Raw genomic sequence first — 17,943 nt, 5'->3', positions numbered from 1 at the left:
CTATTTTTTAGTAAAATCAGCAACCCTCCACATTTGTCTCACCAGAGGAGCTTGAAGTCTCATCTTTCTTCTCTTCCTCTTCCTTATCGTTATTTTCACCTCCTGTTTCAGTCCCAGCTTCTCTGTCACTGTCTGTATCCTTAGATTCCAGCACATTTATAGTGGGAGTGCTAGGTCTGCTGGTGTTATTTGGGAGCCTTCCCCTTCGACGACCTCCTGGGCGTTTTGGTGGTGTTTTTATTCGCTCAGCAGTCAAAGCAGCTGCAAACTCTTTGGCTCCTTCCTACGTAGGAACAGAAACACTTGCACAACATGGATTTTTAAGGAAAGGAGAAAAATTTATGGCTGATGTATCCTAGCTGAAAATAGGCTGACCAGAGCTAAAGAGCTGCAATAGGTGCTCAGGGTGATTTCCTGCTTGCTTGCTTTTTGCCCCTTTGGAAAATAGATACTTACTTCTGTGCCAGACCTTAAACTGTAACATTGCTCTTGAAAAATCCAAGTTCAACCTTCCTTGGGTGCACAGTGGTAGTCAGCTCTTTGGCTAAAGTTATATTCTGTTATTATTCTATTGTTTAGACAGCAAATGTTGAGTGCTTGTAAATGCAACTGCTTAGCTAAATTTCAACTCAGGATAATTTTCATAGAATCCTAGAACTGTAGACATGGAAGGGACCCTGAGGGTCCTCTAGTCCAACCCCCTGCAATGCAGGAATCTCAACTAAAGCATCCATGACAGAGGGCCACTCAACCTCATGCTCACAAGGTATATGTGCTACACAAGAGGTATGCGCTATTAACACATTTTTTCAAGGACAGCTAAATAAAATCAGCTTTATCATCAGCTGTACCTTTCTTTCTATTCCAAGAGTGAAAAAGACAGCTAATTAACTCTTAAGCCAAAGGAACATTTGTCTTACCAGATGTTGATAACAGTGTGGCCCACAAGGTTTATTATCTATTGCTGTTTCCGTATTTTTCCGTTTGTAAGTATTAGGAGTTGCATGGAATGCTACAGAAAATTGTTTAAAAAGAAGAATAAGCCGTTTTCTTAGAAATACCTTCAAAGACCATAATACTGAAAAAGTTGATAATGAATCTTCATTTAAACAAAGGGTCTCTCTCCAAGCAGCATGAAACAATATAAAAACAATGTACGGTAATAAATTATAGGCACCCAGGATTTTACAGGTTACTTTGCATTGCTGGGATAATGGCTACACCACAATTTTAAGAAAACCCTTTGCATAATAAGCTACAATCCAGAGCATCACTGGCAACATGGTATACAGATGTCTAGGTGCACAAGCTTCCCTTCTTTCTTTAGAAAGTGTTGCATAACGCATTGTTCTGTGAAAAGCTATGCCCCACATTATTGACGGAGAAGCCTCCAGCTGAACTGGGGGTGGCGGTGACCTTTGTTTAATTAATTCTTGGCGTTGGCCATGAGCACTTGCTTGCTGAAAGATGCAACGAAGAACAAACTTAATATTTGTAAGGAGAAATTATACTAAAAGTGAAATTACCTGGAAGAACACCTAGCAGAATGGTAAAATGTAAAGGGATCCCTGACCATTAGGTCCAGTCGCAGACGACTCTGGGGTTGCGGCGCTCATCTCGCCGGCGTACAGCTTCCAGGTCATGTGGCCAGCAAGACTAAGCCGCTTCTGGTGAACCAGAGCAGCACACAGAAACGCTGTTTACCTTCCCACCGGAGCAGTACCTATTTATCTACTTGCACTCTGATGTGCTTTCGAACTGCTAGGTGGGCAGGAGCAGGGACCGAGCAATGGGAGCTCACCCCATTGCGGGGATTTCAACTGCCACCCGCATCCCTAACTCCCAGTTTAGCCATGTCCAAATGATGCATGACTGCAAACACGTGCCATATGCACGGCACCAAGCCTGGAAGTAGCCCCAATAAGTCATAAAATCTCATGAAAAGTGGCAGAGAGGGCTTATGTGCACCCTGCTGACATGCACAGGGGTCTGGAACGGAAAATTAGGATTGACTATATATGCCTTCATACTACTATTTTACTGGTTTTATGTTGCATTTTTCTTTTAATTATATTGTTTATTGTTTTTATATTGTATACTGCTTAGAGATTTTTTAAAAAACGTTATTTACAAATGTTTTAAATAAATAGGCAGCCTCCTTTCTTTCCTCATTCTGACAAAAAGTGAAAACCATCCTCTTCAAACAGGCTTTTTATAATACTTCAGTCTTTTATTTTGCTCCCAGATTTTGTGCATTCTCTCTCTCTCTTCTCTGGTTGTACATCACACTGTGTGGCATAACTGATTGTGAGATTTTTGTTTCTTTTATTTAACATATTGTACTTTAACCTGTTATATACTGTTGTGGGGGAGTACTTCTGGCTGAGGAAGGGCATGAAATCAAACTTCAATCATCTCACAAAAGTGGGTCAATTAGGCAGCTGACATAAATCACGCACACTTAAAGGTTCCAATTAATATACAGCCTTTTCTATTGATTTTAACAGTTGGGGTAGCCATGACTTCCTTACTTAAAATTTATTTATTAAATTTGTATACTGCCCTTCATCCAAAGATCACAGGCCGGTTCACAACATAAAAAATAGACGAGAATTAAAAATACATAATAAAAACAAAATCAAACCAACACCCCCCCTCCCACAAACATGTTTTAAAGGACATAGGTAGCCCAAGGCGTGGTGCAGATAAAGCAGATATTTCAACTTTCTTGAATACAAGAGACAGACTTAAATATTTTAGTACTTACGATGTAAGAAGCAATCATATTTGAAACATCGTCTACAGAAGAGAGTATGAAAGGAGTGTAGACTCTGCTCCCTCTGAACAGATTTGGCATTTGGTCCATCTATGTTTGGTGTGCACTCGGGAGGAAGAGCTCCTGGAAGCTGCTGCTCTGTAAGTTCTTTGTATCTACAGAAGTAGTAAAAATGTTCCTATTTTATATGCCAAAAGCCCGGCTTTATTGTACTTGGGGGGGGAAATACAGCTTATGCAGTTAATCTAAATAATGTGTATTGACATAAATGACATTTGTCTGGCTAAAACCATTTACATCATTGCTTATTTCACTGATGCTGTAAAGAAAAGGGAAGAAGTTGCCTAATCAAATAGCCAATGCTGACATTCTTTAAGTGCTATGAGGATGGCATTGCCCTAGCCAAATTCTATTTGTTTCAGGGGGAGGGAATTATAAAGGTGCTCAGCAAGTCTATCAATCTCAATGGGCCTTTTAATTCCTTAACTTTGTTGGGTCGTGCCTGCTTGCAATAATTCATTCTGGTAATTTAATAAATCTAGAGAAATACCCTATGTGAGGATACAGCTGCACCCATGAAATGTTTTAATTAAAAAAGAATAAAGCTAAACAGGGTTCTATTAAAGTGACTCCCTCCCAGTCACCTCACAATTACTTATATTCCATATTCCATACCAAAGTAAACCTTTGTACAAAACTTGGTCAACAATTCCTATTTAAACATGAGGTTTTTTATTGATGGGGGCAGCTGCCTCTCCCTGCCCCCCTTGGCTACGCCCATGTTCAAACGGTGTATAGATTTTATTAAATAAATAAAATACATCTTACTTTTCTTTCAGTTCCTCAGCTGTACCCTTATCTGGAAACATTGAGGAAATGGCTTCAAATATCTTGTCAGAAGGAAATTTCCGCGGAGGATGGCTCTCTTTATCTACATAGAAACAAAAACACAGGCAAGGAGTTAATGTTATCTAAAGCTTAGAATCTTCCCACATTGTTTCTCAAAGGGGCAGGCAAGCTGTGAATTGTGTCAGACGCAGAATTCCACACTGACATCTCATTCACCCCAGGTCAACAAAAATGGAAGTGCTAGGGATGAACAAGGCATTCGCTTTCCCCCTACTTTAGAAACTGAAGGCAGGTGCTGACAGAGTGCTTGGCTTCCTCATTTCGCTTGCCTTTAATCTGTGCCTTCCAGAACAAGGGCAAGACCAGGTACACGCAGCCAAGCAATCTGGCTTTTCTTATTGTCAAAGAATGCCCTACCTGTTCTTCTTTCCTTGACTCATGACTGCTTTGACAGAGTTGCTATGCAGTATGGGCAACTTGCTCCCCCCCCCCCCATGCCAACGCTCAGGCAAAGTTCCAAGCTATTCTACTGTTTTGCCATGGCATCGATGGAGAGAAAATGAGAATCAGGTACCAGAAGCAATCTGTTTCAAGAAAACTGTATTTTTATTCTTCTAGAACAGCTGATTGCTTAATTAACTCTCATCTCATGATGCAGATGAGCACACTTATTAGAATTTGTGTCCCACTCTATCCTTTGGGGTTACAGCAAGTTCAAGTTTTATACCTAGATGAGGTGCACTCAACCATCACCGTGAGACCAGGGCCACTGGGAGCTGCCCCTGACACAGACAGGATTATTTGAATCCTACTGTGAAGGTTGGTTCCTGGGAAGGGTCTTATGAGCAGCCTCAGAAGACAGGAAAGGAGGGAGAGTTGTTACTGTTGCTTGTAGCCTCTCCTTGGGCTGGACTTACAGTAATATTTTTGATGAAAGCCAAGCAGGAGGCGGTGGAGCCGTGGAAAAGGAAAGGGGAAAACAGAGAGAAAACAGAGGACTCAAGACCCTGATCCAGAAAAGTGGACCCTGTGCTCAGTTGGAGGCACCTACAAAGGTGGGCCTTCAACACCTCCAAGGAACTGAAATGAGAATCAACATTCACAGTTATGTTCCCAATGGGATATCCACTACTTAACTTTGGATGGACAGGCTAAGAAGCTGTGTGTAGAAGAGAAAGGACCTTCTGTAGCAAAGGCAGTCGCTGCAGAAGTGTGCAAGTCAAGTTTGCAGCCATCATGTGACTGCCTAATGAGGTAGTTGAAATGATATCAACAGTGAGGACTATGCAGCTGGATTATATAGTAGTGTTCTATGAAAAACTCTCCAAGCTTGGAAACGTGTAGTTGGAAGGGATCCCGGTGGGCATCTAGTCCAACCCCCTGCAATGCAGGAATCTCAACACACGGTCCCTCATCCAATTTGAAACCATTCAGCACCCTGCTTAGCTTTGTAAATGTGCTAGCAGTTTTATTGCTACACCACTGCATAGCTGTCAACTTTTCCCTTTTCTTGTGAGGAATCCTATTCAGAATAAGGGAATTTCCCTTAAAAAGGGGGGAAGTTGACAGCTATGCACCACTGCAATGTAGATTTTAAGGTTCTGACTGATGTAAGGGGATGTGCCAGATCTTCTCGGTGAGATAAAACAGTTCTGTGACAAGAAGAGGGCAATGACACCCTCTGAAACCAATGGAAGATAGTGGAGCTTCAGAATTAAAGTAGGATCTGGACCAGAGAAGAACAGCATTCTCCATGTGGCAAACAAAGGAGAGAGAGGTGAATTCGTAAATCCACCATGCCAGGATTATGGCCAAAAGGCCACCAGAAGGAGACAGTCCAGAGGTGCACATCAGGGGCAAGCCTACTTTTACCAAAGAGGGACTGTCTTCCCTTTCTCTGCTAAAGCCATGTGGAGGGAGGGGAAGGAGAGGAAGCAGATAACAAAACAGGAAAAAGGTTACTTTTTGTGGTAAAACAGAGAAGAGAAGCAAACCAAACGGTGAGCTCAGAGTTACCAGTAAACAGAAAAAGGCAACAAAGATGAGGAAACAGTAGAAAGGGGCAAGCAGGTACCGGTACTCCTTGGAGTGAGACAGGAAATGAAACTGGAAATCCAACACAGAGGGAGGCTGCAAGCCTTTTAAAAAAACCTACTTCCTGAGACTTAACTGGTAGTCTTCAGCCTTGAGAGGTAGGAGCTGCCCCTGAGATTGCGAGCAGAACCAATTCATGTAATCAGTGAATTGTTCAACATTAAACACACAATGTGCCAACTGAGTCCTCTGAAAAATGTTTTACTTCATACTATATAATAGGAATTATGCTTTTATGTTTTACTCTCTTGAAAACTTCATTGAATTTTTATAGAGGTAAATTTGAAAATTCCACTTAAGAGAACAAAACAAATATACATATAAAACCACTGCTACAACAGTATAAAAATAACAACTTGTCTGCTGAATAAAATAAATAATCAATAAGCATAAAGAGTTCTATTGTCATTGTTCACATGATTGGAAGTAGCCCCACATTGCTGCTTGGGAAGCTGGTAGCCTAGAGGGGACTATGACTATGTAACTAATGAAGGAAAACCACGTAACATTGTAAATATCCCGTTTACTCTCAATGACTCGCCTATGTTGGGTCAAAGGTTAGCTAATGCTATGCCCCAAACTTTGTATCATCCCTCCTTTGTGGGCACAGAACCCTCTTTTGAACTAACTAGTTCCAGCCATGCTGCAGCCAGTAACCGCTAATAATAACCTCTATACTGAATTCCATGATTTTTTATCACTACCCAACGAGAAGAATGTTAAGTCCTACATATGAAACCTTTTCCAACTGCATCTAATTACATTTATCTAAATTATTACACTTCAATTTTATCCTTTGTCGTTTTAAATTACAAGTGCTATGTCAATCCTGCTAATGTTTTTAAATGTTTACAGTGTTCTGTAATATATTCTATAAAGTTATGCCATTCAAATCAAATCAAATACCTTTACTGGCATCACAGTAGAAAACATTTCAAGTCACTGGGATAATTAAAGGTTGTCGAGGGTCATGATCGTGTGCACTTAGATATTCTGCTTCGCCCTGTCTGTTCCCCAAAAGGATGGATCATTGGGAAACCTTTTGGGTAAGATTGTGGCTAAAAAGGAGGCTACTAAAGCAGTGATATCTTTGTCTCGATCTGCCAGGAGAAACCTCATTTGACTTCTTCTCGGAGTTATAGGCCGGAAGTCCAACATTTTGCTCAGCGTCAGTGGGCAAGGTCTGCTGTGTAGAGAGCAATCTAAGAGAATGTGGTCCATTGAATCAGGTACTCCTTGGTTGCAGGCACACAAACGGGCTTGATATGGAGTATGTGAGAATCTGCCTTTGGTCACTGCAGAAGGGAAAGCATTTAATCTCGCGAGCATAAAGGCTCTTCGATGGGAGGGGAGTGGTAGATCCTTTAGATATTTGGCACAGGTTCTGTAGGGTGTTGTAACACCTAAGGCCTCTGGAGAACAGGATCTCGGAGTATGAGGTAACAAGCGCAGTCTTTGGGAGTCGTAGAGCCGTTGCTTGATTATTTGGAATATGTAACTTTCGTCACATGCTTCAAGGCTCTCGAGAACAATGCCCAAACTACAAATTTTATCTTGAATTGCTCTATACCATCTAGATGAAATGCTGTCTTCAAGCATAGAGGTTAAGGAGGAGTTTGATGTTGTTCTAAAGTGGACTTTCAGCCAGGCCTTGATTGAAGTGAGCCATGCTTTGGTTTCCATCAATGTTTACCAGTTTCAACACATAAAGTTAAATAACTTATGTATTTAGGGGCACCAGGGATCTTACAAAGAAAAGTCGCTTGGATTTGTTCAACTTCTCTATTAAATGCTTGTATCCAAATTGGAATGCTGTATAATAACTGAGAAAGGACCTTGGCATTAAAAATATTTATTGCAGTGGGACCATCTGGTTGCCTCTGAGGAAGAAAAAAACTGAAGAATCGCAGATGTGGTGCATTTTGCTTGGATGATCATTCGGTGTCTGTGTGTTGTCCAGTTTAAATTTGGCTGGTAGAATATCCCTAGGTATTTGAAAGATTTTACCTGGTCAATGGGGTAATTATCTAGTCTCCATTTGACAATTTGACAACTTTGAGAGAAAATCATACTTCTTGCCAAGAATTGATAGGAGACTTATTGGACGGTAATTTTCAGGTAGCTTCGGGTCATCTTTTTTGAATATAGGAGTGATTATGTTTAGCCAAACATCTGGTAATATCCTGAATTTGTCAATTAAAGTGAATAAGTTGACTAATAGAGGGGCCTTGGTTATGCCATTCTTTGTTGAATGTGTTATCCTCTTGGTGACTGATCTTCCTGGTCAGCCTTGCCATTTCCACATAGTCCATCAACTTCATTATCCATTCTTCTTTTGATGGGGCTCTTTCTTCTTTCCATCCCTGGTCAAATAACATTTTTGCCACTGTCATCACATACATAAACAGTACTTCCTTATGCTTTGGTAATTCTTCTCCTATTATACCTAATAAAAAGGCCTCTGGTTTTTTAACAAAAGTTATTTTAAACAATTTTTTCAGAAATGATTTTTAAATCATTTCCCAGAAGGCCTTTGCTATTTTACAAGTCCACCAAGTATGATGGAATGTATCAACTTTAGCTTTACACTTGCAACATATGTTGAACTCTTACACATTTTTGATAATCTTGTAGGAGTCAAATACCCTCTGTACATCATTTTCATATAATTCTCTTTTAACGTACATTAGGCTGTAAATTTTAAATCCTCATTCCATAACTTCTCCCGTGAAGCAAGTTGTATATTATATCCCACATCTTTTGCCCAGTGTATCATTATATATTTTACTTCCTCATCTTTTGTTTCCCATTCCAGCAACAATTTAAACATTTTTGACATTTTAGTAAGGGATGCTCCAGAAGCAAACTACAGAATCATCTGGCTATAAAATAACAACATCAGCAAAAATTTAGACGTGCTCATAATTTAATTAAGGCTGCAGATATTTTTCCATTACTTATTTTAAAATTAAATTCTATAGTGCAACAGCGGTCGATGACAGACAAAATTTGAAGTCATTTCCAAGTTCAGCACTCAATTTTGTAAGGACATACTACATATTTTGCATGTTACAATTTTTTGAGGGTTTTTGTCACACAGTGAAATTAGATGGTGTGTATTTAGACAAGTCAGCATACTGCTATTACTATTTACTGCATTGTAAATTGCTTTATAAAAAAGAAGTACCTCAAATCAACTTAACCAAAGAAAACATCAACAGATAAACTCAATTAAAGCCATGTTTCAAGTTATAATACAAAATTCCCCAAATGCGCACCCAACAATACAATAGGAAGGACAAGTACTGCCCCCACCCCACTTAATGATGAGCAAGACGTAGAGGCCAACTTAACCACAAAGAGCGTGGGCAAATAAGAATGTTGTAGGCTGATGCCTAAAAATGGAGAAGGGTGGCCCTGGGTGTGCTTCCTGGGGAGAGCATTCCACAGTTGGTGAGCTACCACTGAAAAAGCCTGCTGTTGAGCAGCCACCCTTTGCACCCCCTTCAGGTGAGGCCATGAGGAAGAAGAGCCTCAGGTGAAGACTGCAAGGTCCAGGCTGGTTCATGTGGCAAAAGGGGCTTCTTGGGGAGGCTTTATACATTGAACATGCACTTTGAATTGAGCCTGGAATCTAATCAGTAGCAAGTGCTGTCAAGTCAGAATCTGCTCAAGCTTTCTGATCCCAGTTAGTAATCTGGCCCCTGAATTCTGCACTAGCTGTAGTTTCTGCACCATCTTCCAAGGCAACCCCACGTGTAATACATTGGTATCTTCTTGATTCCATTACTGGAGAGCTCAGACAAGCAAAGCAAGGCTAACCCTGACCAGCCAGGGTTGCAGCTGGGCCATCAGCCAAAGTAGATGAAAAGCACTCGACACCACTAGTGCCTCAAGTGACAGCAATGACTCCAGAAATACCCCAAAGTACGTAACATGCCTGCTCCTTCGGCGGGAATGTAACCCAATCCAAAGCCGACTGAACATAAACCCATTCAGTCTCAGTAACTACCCACTACCAACAGCACCTCAGCCTTGCCTGGATTAAGCTTCATCCAGTCCATTACCAAGGCCAGGGACCGGTCTAGCACTTCCACTGCCACACCTGCAGATGTAAAGGAGAGATAGAGCTGCGTAACATCAGCATAGCGCTGACAATGCACTCCAAAGCTCCAGATGACCCCACTCAGCAGTTTAATGTAGATGTTGAACAGCATAGGGGATAGAATTGATCCCTGTGGGACTCCATACTGAAAGCAACATCCTCCCACGCACCACCCCTGGAGACAGCCATCCAAGTAGGATTGGAACCTCTGGAACCATTGCAAAGTAGTACAGACCATTCCAAAATACAATGAATATCACTGAAGAAGAATACAAGGGTTTGTGGTATTGAAAGCTGCTGAGAGATAAAGGAGAATTAACAGGGATACACTCCCACTGTCTTTCTCCCAACAAAAATAATAATACAGGATGACCAAGGCAGCTTCCTTGCCAAAACAGGGCCGAAACTCCAATTGAAATTGATCTAGAATATCAAGTCTCATCTAAGAGAGCCTGGATGTGACCTGTGACCACACACTCAAGAACCTTGTCCAAGAAGGGGACACTAGCAACTGATTGCTTAGATTTTCTGGTCCATTGAAGTTTTCTTAAAGTTTCTTACCACTGCCTTATTTAGGCAGGCAGGGACAACCCACTCCTCCATGGAGGCTTTGATTGTAACAAGCTGTCCCTTCCTGGCTAGATTTAATCAGCCACGAGGGGCAAGATCAGAAGCAGTCAACCGAACCTTGTCTGTGTCCTCAAGCCATGCTAACTGAAATTTATCCAACACAAGAAGCCTAGAAAGTGTTCCAGATGCCTCTGGAAATTCATCTGATGGAACAGTGGCGTCAAGATGTGGTTTCTGTCCTCCAAATGCTTCACAAAGAAGTCACAGCAGGCCACCGTCAGTTCCTTACCCCTTCAGGTGAGACTGTAAGAGGCCCTGTACTACCAAGAAAGCTGCTCTAGGCATCATATGAACAAAGCAATAAAAACAACTAAGTTGTTCTTCTTCATTGCCTTCACTGCCACCAAGTAGGCTCAATAATTAGCCCTCACTAGTGTTTGGTTGCATTCACCTGGTGTTTTCCTCCACCCACCTTCAACCCTTCTCACGGTTTGTTTTATTGCCCTCAGCTCAGGCCCCCCTCAGGCTCTACCCAACAGGAGGAAGGCCTTGAGAAGCAATTATGTCCATGGTCTAGGACCTAGGTCCTCTGTATTCCACAAATCAACCAGGGGTTCAATTGGAGAGCCAGTCATATATATCAGCTGGAAAATCCCCCAGAGCCATCTGACAACCATTTGGATCCATCACCATCTGAGAGCGGACCATTCTAATACATCCCCACCTCTGCATTGAAATGTCTTTGCACCCTATTAACCTACCTATTCTGCTGGCCTCTCGGTTCTTTTGCTTTTCATTTCTCCCATCAAGATTGTCGTCTTCGCCACCGTCGTCGTCGTCATCTTCGTCGTCTTCGTCATCACTATACTGCCCAAGAGCATTGACCAGCTCCACAAATATCTCATCATTGATAAACCCACATTCTGAAATCAGGTATAGACATAAATGAAAGTGACATGCATTTGCTAACAGGCTGTGCGCATATCCTCAGGTAGCATAGCTCACTAGGCAGAAAGAAATTAAAAGTAAATTAACTCTGGAAACAGAAAAATGGAAATGGATAAAATCGTATAGCTATTGCTCTTCAACTCCGCTTTTTTAGTCTTTCAGGACACAACGCGGAACTTTATTTGGGCTGAATCTAGACATATAAAAAAACACTGTGAACATGCCTTTTAAAAAAAAGTTGTAATATATATACATATATTGCAGGCACGTCCAACAGGTAGATCGTGATCTACTGAAGCCCCCAAAAGGGGTAGATCACTGCCAGCTTTTAACAATGATTGTAGATCAGTGTCTCTTGGGAGTTGGCCACCCCTGAATTGAATTTCCCATTAGCTCACCATCACCATCTAGTGTCACATTTGTATAATGCACTTAAAACGTATTTGCAACTTTATAGCCGAGTCCTGGGACAATTCTCTTGCAGAAAATGAGAGAGCAGCCATGCCAAAGACAGAAAGATATTTAATATTTCATTATCATTGCAATCCCTAATCACAGATAATTCAGAGCAGCAGTATTTCTGCAATCCTAGTCCATTTATCTGGGAATAAGTCCTGTTGAACTCAATGGGACTTACTTTTGAGCAGACATGAATAGGATTGTGCCATAAATAACAGGTTGCACACCTAATGCTAGTTATTAAAGCAGTCATCTGTTTAGCCAAGTATATGGATTCTGTGCTTGTGCAGAACTCAAACAGGAAGCTTCCAAAACTGGGCTAGAGTTTTCACAGGAACTCCACCTGACACTTCCATGTGCATGCATTAAGGAGTGTTTTTCCCAATTTCCCACTCAGCTCCAGTTTTGGACAGACACAGCAGCCCTGCAGGAGAGGGAGGTGGGTTATGCAACTATACAGACAAGGGAGCAATGTATTCCTTCTTATGGTCTTTGTCTAGCCCCATATACAGGTGCAGTAGTAAGCTCACTTACCAGATGAGAGGCACGTGTTACGAAATGAAAGAGTTGAGCATGCTCCTTTCAAAGAAGTCATCTGCCCAGGTTTTCAGATAAAGTCAGAAATGGCAGATGAATAAAGGCTGAAACCTAGAGTTAGCACAGCAGAAGTCCATCAGCAGGACTCTTGGGGGAAACACCCTAGTGGAGTAAGATTGGACTTACTCCAGAACAGAGAGCTTTGCCAAGCTCATTGTCAGAGTAGAGTTAGTAAGAGAGTGAGAATGTTCCCAGAGGCAAGGGTTAAGTGATGACTCCAACTCGGGGGAGGGGAGGTACAAGCCAGGCCTCACGAGGAGGAGGTTAGAAAAAGAGCGGGAAAAGCCTTTTGAGAGTTGCTGGTCAGGGGAAAAGCAGAGCTCAGAAGGTATCTGAACTGAATGACTCTGTGGAGTGATAGTTGAAGTTAAGAACTATTTATAAATACTGTTTGTGAATTCTTAATAAAAATTATAAAAGACCAAGAGACGTTTGTGTGGTAATGTGAAGAGGAATCGACCAGCCCTGACAGAATACCTTCTGCTCTGTGCCTCTTCACGATAAGTAAAGAAGGAGAAACAAAATGGATGGAGCTGCAGCACAAGGTGGACAAAGAGAAACCCCAACAATCCAGCTAACCTTACAGGACTTATGGCAACAGAATTTACAGTTAAAAAGCCAAGTTGACATACTGTCAGCAGCCTTGGGAGAACACAGAACCATGCTGCAAGCGACGTGTGGAAATAAAGTGAGTAAAACATTTACTGTACATCCACGTAGTTTCAAGGGAGAAAGCTCAGAATATATGGCTTTCAAGACAGAAATTTCTTACCTCATAGAGATAAAGGATACAGAATTTCAATCGGAGCAAGAGAAGGTTGCCTATGTAATCAGTTTCCTAGAAGGGAGGGCCAAGGACTGTGTTATTCCCCTGATAGCTCGAAGGGATGCGGCCCTGGGAAATCTACAAACCTTCCTGAGGTACCTAGACACGATTTTCTTAGACCCTGCACATGAAACAGCCACAGCTAGACAGCTGTTAAGGATGAAACAAGGAAAGGACAGTGTGGGGGTTTACTGGTCTAACTTCAGTTTGCTGGTGCAGAAATTAAAATGGGACCTGAATTCCCCAACGGTTGCAGCCCTTTTTAGGGAAGGACTGAATAATGAGATTTTGGACCAGCTGGCCCAAATGCCGGAACCTGATTCCTTGGACTCCCTGGTCCGAACATGCCTGCAATTAAGTCTGTGTTGAACGGAGGGCTAGTGAAAAGAAGGAACAGTGGAGACAGAGGTGGCTGGAAAGCAATATTACAGAAAGTACACAGAGCAGAGCTGGCAACCTGCCGGGACGAGAGAGGCCAGAACCCATGGAGTTAGGAGCTGCCCGACCCCTCCCAATGACTGCAGCTTCCATGGGAAGAGGAAACAAAGGGAGGGGGAGAGACCCAAGACGTTGCTTTGTCTGTGGAAAGCCAGAGCATCTGGCCCGACAATGTCACAATCGTAAAGGATGGGAGTCTCTGTCTGGAGCAGACATGGAAGGAGAGACTTGCCCAAAGGAATTGCATCAGGGAAACGAATATCCCCGGCTGGAAATGGGAGCCTGCAGCCGGGTGGAGGAGCAATAGAAGGCTCTCACGCAGAACCACCTGTCCCAGGACTAACGGTAAAGATACAACTACAGCTACCGAATGGACACTGGGTCGAAGTAGAGGAGCTGTTGGACTCAGGAGCATCAGCTGACTTCATAGATCAGAAATTGGTACAGGAACACAGAATTGCCTTGTTACCTTTAAATTTTCCACTGCGAGTGAAGACAATCGATGGCAGACCACTACTGTCAGGAGAAGTGGTTTATGAGACTCCACCAATGAGGATGGACATGGCCCATCACTCAGAGACCAGGGCCTTTCATGTGACTAAACTAGCTGGACACCCAATGGTGTTGGGCATGAGCTGGCTCAATCGTCATAACCCGGCGATTGCTTGGAATCAAAGGTCTTTGGTTTTTGGTTCGTTCTATTGCATGACACATTGTTTGAGGGAAAGGGGGGAAACCTCTGTGGAAGTGATGGGAACAGAGGTGGAAGGGAAGTTGATGGGAAATGAAAGTGAGGTCCCTTCACAGTATGTCGCTTACCAGGATGTTTTTTTGTGAAAAAGAAGCGGATAAGCTTCCACCACATAGGCCTTATGATTGCAAGATAGACCTAATCCCTGGGGCACAACTGCCCCCAAGTAAGATATATGCCATGTCGGAAGTAGAATCCGCAGCATTGAGGGAGTTCCTGCAAAAAAAATTGCAGAGAGGTTTTATTAGAGAGTCCACAGCACCAGGGGGGGCTCCAGTCTTTTTTGTCAAAAAAAAGGAGGAGGAAAGGGCGCCTAGATTGGTATGTGACTTCAGAATCCTTAACAGCCAAATGAAGCCTCGTGCGTGCCCCCTGCCACGTATAGATGACCTCTTAGAGAGAGTGAGGTCAGCCAAGGTCTTTACTAAGCTTGATATACGAGGAGCATATAATCTGATAAGGATCCGAGAAGGGGATGAGTGGAAAACCAGTTTTTGTACACTGAAACAGAAGTCACCAGATCCTTAAATATAGTGGGGGAGTGGGGAGGGGTATTACTCAGAAGGGTGGTGGGAATGGGTGATCGGCTGATAAGTGTGGAAAACCTGTTGACGACTCTAACTGGAAATATGGACCCTAGTAAGGTTCAGGCTATAGTGGAATGGGAGGCACCAAAAACTAAGAAAGATATGCAGAGGTTTTTGGGATTTGCCAATTACTATCGTAAGTTCATAGGTAATTACTCCAAAATCACAACGCCACTTACAGATTCTCTGAGAGGCAAGGGACCGTTCAGATGGTCTGGGGAAGCTCAAGAGGCTTTTGATAAATTAAAGGCGGTGTTTACTTCAGAAAAGTATCTTATGCACCTAGACACAAGTAGACCTATGAAGGTAGAAACTGACGCCTCTGATAGGGCTATTGGGGCAATTCTGCTGCAACAGGACAAGGAGGGGGAATGGAGACCCTGTGCATTCTACTCTAGAAAACTAAATCAATCGGAACAGAACTACACCATATTTGATAAAGAACTTTTAGCTGTGTATGCAGCTTTCAAAGTGTGGAGGCATTTTTTGGAAGGGGCGTCACATCAGGTGGTGGTACAAACGGATCACAAGAATTTAGAATATTGGAGAACTGCTAGACAACTAAATCAAAGGCAAATTAGGTGGGCGGAGTTTTTTGCTGGGTTTAATTTTAGGATAGAGTATGTACCTGGGCATCAAAATGTTAGGGCAGACGCGCTATCGCGCAAACCTGAGTATATGGTAGAGGAAGCAACTCCCAAGTTGCGAGAAATGTTGAGATCGGATCAGTGGAGGTGTGCAGCCATAGTAATGGATGGCAGGGAATTCCAGCGGTTGACAGTAACAGATGTGTTTGCACAAAGGAAGATAGAAGAACTGAGACAAGGTAGAGGGGAAGAGGAAGGTTTTGAGGAAAAAGGTGGATTGTTGTATTGGAGAGGGGCGCTGTATGTACCTGAAGGTGAATTAAGAGGTAAGGTAATGAGACAACACCATGATAACCCGACTGCAGGACATTTTGGGAGAGACAAAACATTATATCAGATCACACGGCAGTTCTGGTGGCCGAAGTTGAGGGAGGATGTAAGACAATATGTAAGGGCTTGTGAGGTATGTCAACGAGCAAAGACACCCAGAACAGCTCCTGTCGGGTTGTTGCAACCTATGCCCACACCGGGAAGGCCTTGGGAGGTGGTGTCTATGGATTTTGTAACGGATCTACCAGCATCGCACAGGCAAACAGTGATCTTTGTGGTGGTTGACATGCTAACCAAGATGGCGCATTTCATACCATGTACCAAAATTCCTACCGCACAGGAAACCGCTAAGATGTTTTTAGATAATATTTTTAGGTTGCATGGTATGCCATCACAAATTATTTCAGATAGAGCGGCTCAATTTACATCACAATTTTGGAGGAGATTAATGCAATTGCTAGATGTGGAGCTGAGCCTCACGTCAGCGAGACACCCGCAAACCAATGGGGAAGCAGAAAGAACGAATGCAACCCTACAACAGTATCTGAGGTGTTATACGGGTGGTCAACAAAGCGGGTGGGTAGAAAAACTGAGTCTAGCAGAATTTGCGTATAATAATGCACTGCATGTGTCTACGGGCAGAGCGCCATTTGTGGCAAATTATGGCTTGCATCCAAGGGCATTCCCGGGGCAAGAGGAGCAGTTAGCAGTACCAGCAGCAGAACAAATGGTAGAGGAGTTGAGATGCACTCATGAGTTATTGAAGGAGGAGTTGGAAGATGCTAAGGAAGCTTACAAAATAGCTGCAGACAGACACCGGCGTGTTGGGGAAGAAATCCAAGTAGGGAATTGGGTATGGCTGTCTACCAAGGGACTACCAATACAAGGGAGATGTAAAAAGCTAAAACCAAGAAGAATAGGGCCTTTCCAAGTAATGGCTCAAATTAATCCAGTCGCTTTCAAGCTTCAGTTACCTGAAAATATGAGAATACACCCTGTATTTCATAGATCTTTATTGTCAGTGTTTGTACCAGCTCATAAATACCAGGTGACAAGGGAACCACCTCCTTTCCCCACAGTGGTGGAGGAAGAGGAGAACGAAGTGGGAGAGATATTAGATTCGAGGATAAGCAGGAGGAAATTACAGTATTTGGTTGCATGGAAAGGGTTAGATGCATCTGAGAATTCATGGGAACCAGCAGAAAAAATAAATGTTCCGGAACTGCAGAGAAAGTTTCATTGTAAATATCCCCACAAACCTAAGCCCCATAACTGGTATCTTCAAGAAATTTTCGAAGAGAGATAGTGAGGAAGATGAGTTCATAGGATTCAGCCCTTCAGAAACCGAGGAGAGCGAGGAGGAGGGAGGGTGGCTTAGGGGAGGGGTGATGTCAGAGTAGAGTTAGAAAGAGAGTTAGAATGTTCCCAGAGGCAAGGGTTAAGTGATGACTCCAACTCGGGGGAGGGGAGGTACAAGCCAGTCCTCACGAGGAGGAGGTTAGAAAAAGAGCGGGGAAAGCCTTTTGAGAGTTGCTGGTCAGGGGAGAAGCAGCGCTCAGAAGGTATCTGAACTGAATGACTCTCTGGAGTGATAGTTGAAGTTAAGAACTATTTATAAATACTGTTTGTGAATTCTTAATAAAAATTATAAAGACCAAGAGACGTTTGTGTGGTAATGTGAAGAGGAATCGACCAGCCCTGACACTCATTGTGGAGGTGAACCTTCAATTAAATCCAGAAGCAAAATGTTGGGTAGAGAGAAGTTCATTCTTCTTGCCATCTTCATAGCAGATGAACTGCCACCAACTCCCCCTTAACACATCAATCCTATCCAAGTAAAAAGAGGGCTCAGATTCAAGGTAACTAAAGCGCTCTTTATGTCCAATGCCAGGCTTGGAAGAAACAAGGAAGGAGGAACAATGAAAAGTTTTGGAAGGAAGAAAACATCAGGTCTCAACAAGCACTCCACCCCAATACAGAGCCAAGTTACAGCGGTCAGCCCAGGTGGTCCACACAGGTCTCTTCT

General features: G+C 42.8%; 1 protein-coding gene across 8 annotated transcripts in view; it reads right to left on the bottom strand.

Moving 5' to 3' along the window:
- EZH2 (enhancer of zeste 2 polycomb repressive complex 2 subunit) overlaps positions 1 to 17,943 on the bottom strand; it is a 59,379-nt gene that overhangs the window by 19,912 nt on the left and 21,524 nt on the right. For all 8 annotated transcript variants that reach the window (XM_033166296.1, XM_033166300.1, XM_033166301.1 and 5 more), the window contains exons 6-10: positions 11,156 to 11,317; positions 3,605 to 3,707; positions 2,768 to 2,931; positions 921 to 1,012; positions 43 to 283 (exon numbers count right to left, since the gene is read on the bottom strand). In XM_033166296.1, the coding sequence (XP_033022187.1) occupies positions 43 to 283; positions 921 to 1,012; positions 2,768 to 2,931; positions 3,605 to 3,707; positions 11,156 to 11,317 (762 nt within the window). The remainder of the gene's footprint in view (positions 1 to 42; positions 284 to 920; positions 1,013 to 2,767; positions 2,932 to 3,604; positions 3,708 to 11,155; positions 11,318 to 17,943) is intronic.

Source organism: Lacerta agilis, chromosome 12, assembly GCF_009819535.1.
Source record: "Lacerta agilis isolate rLacAgi1 chromosome 12, rLacAgi1.pri, whole genome shotgun sequence".
NCBI lineage: Eukaryota > Metazoa > Chordata > Lepidosauria > Squamata > Lacertidae > Lacerta > Lacerta agilis.
Note: the sequence above shows the minus strand (reverse complement) of the source record. Positions and strands in the feature narration are given on the sequence as shown.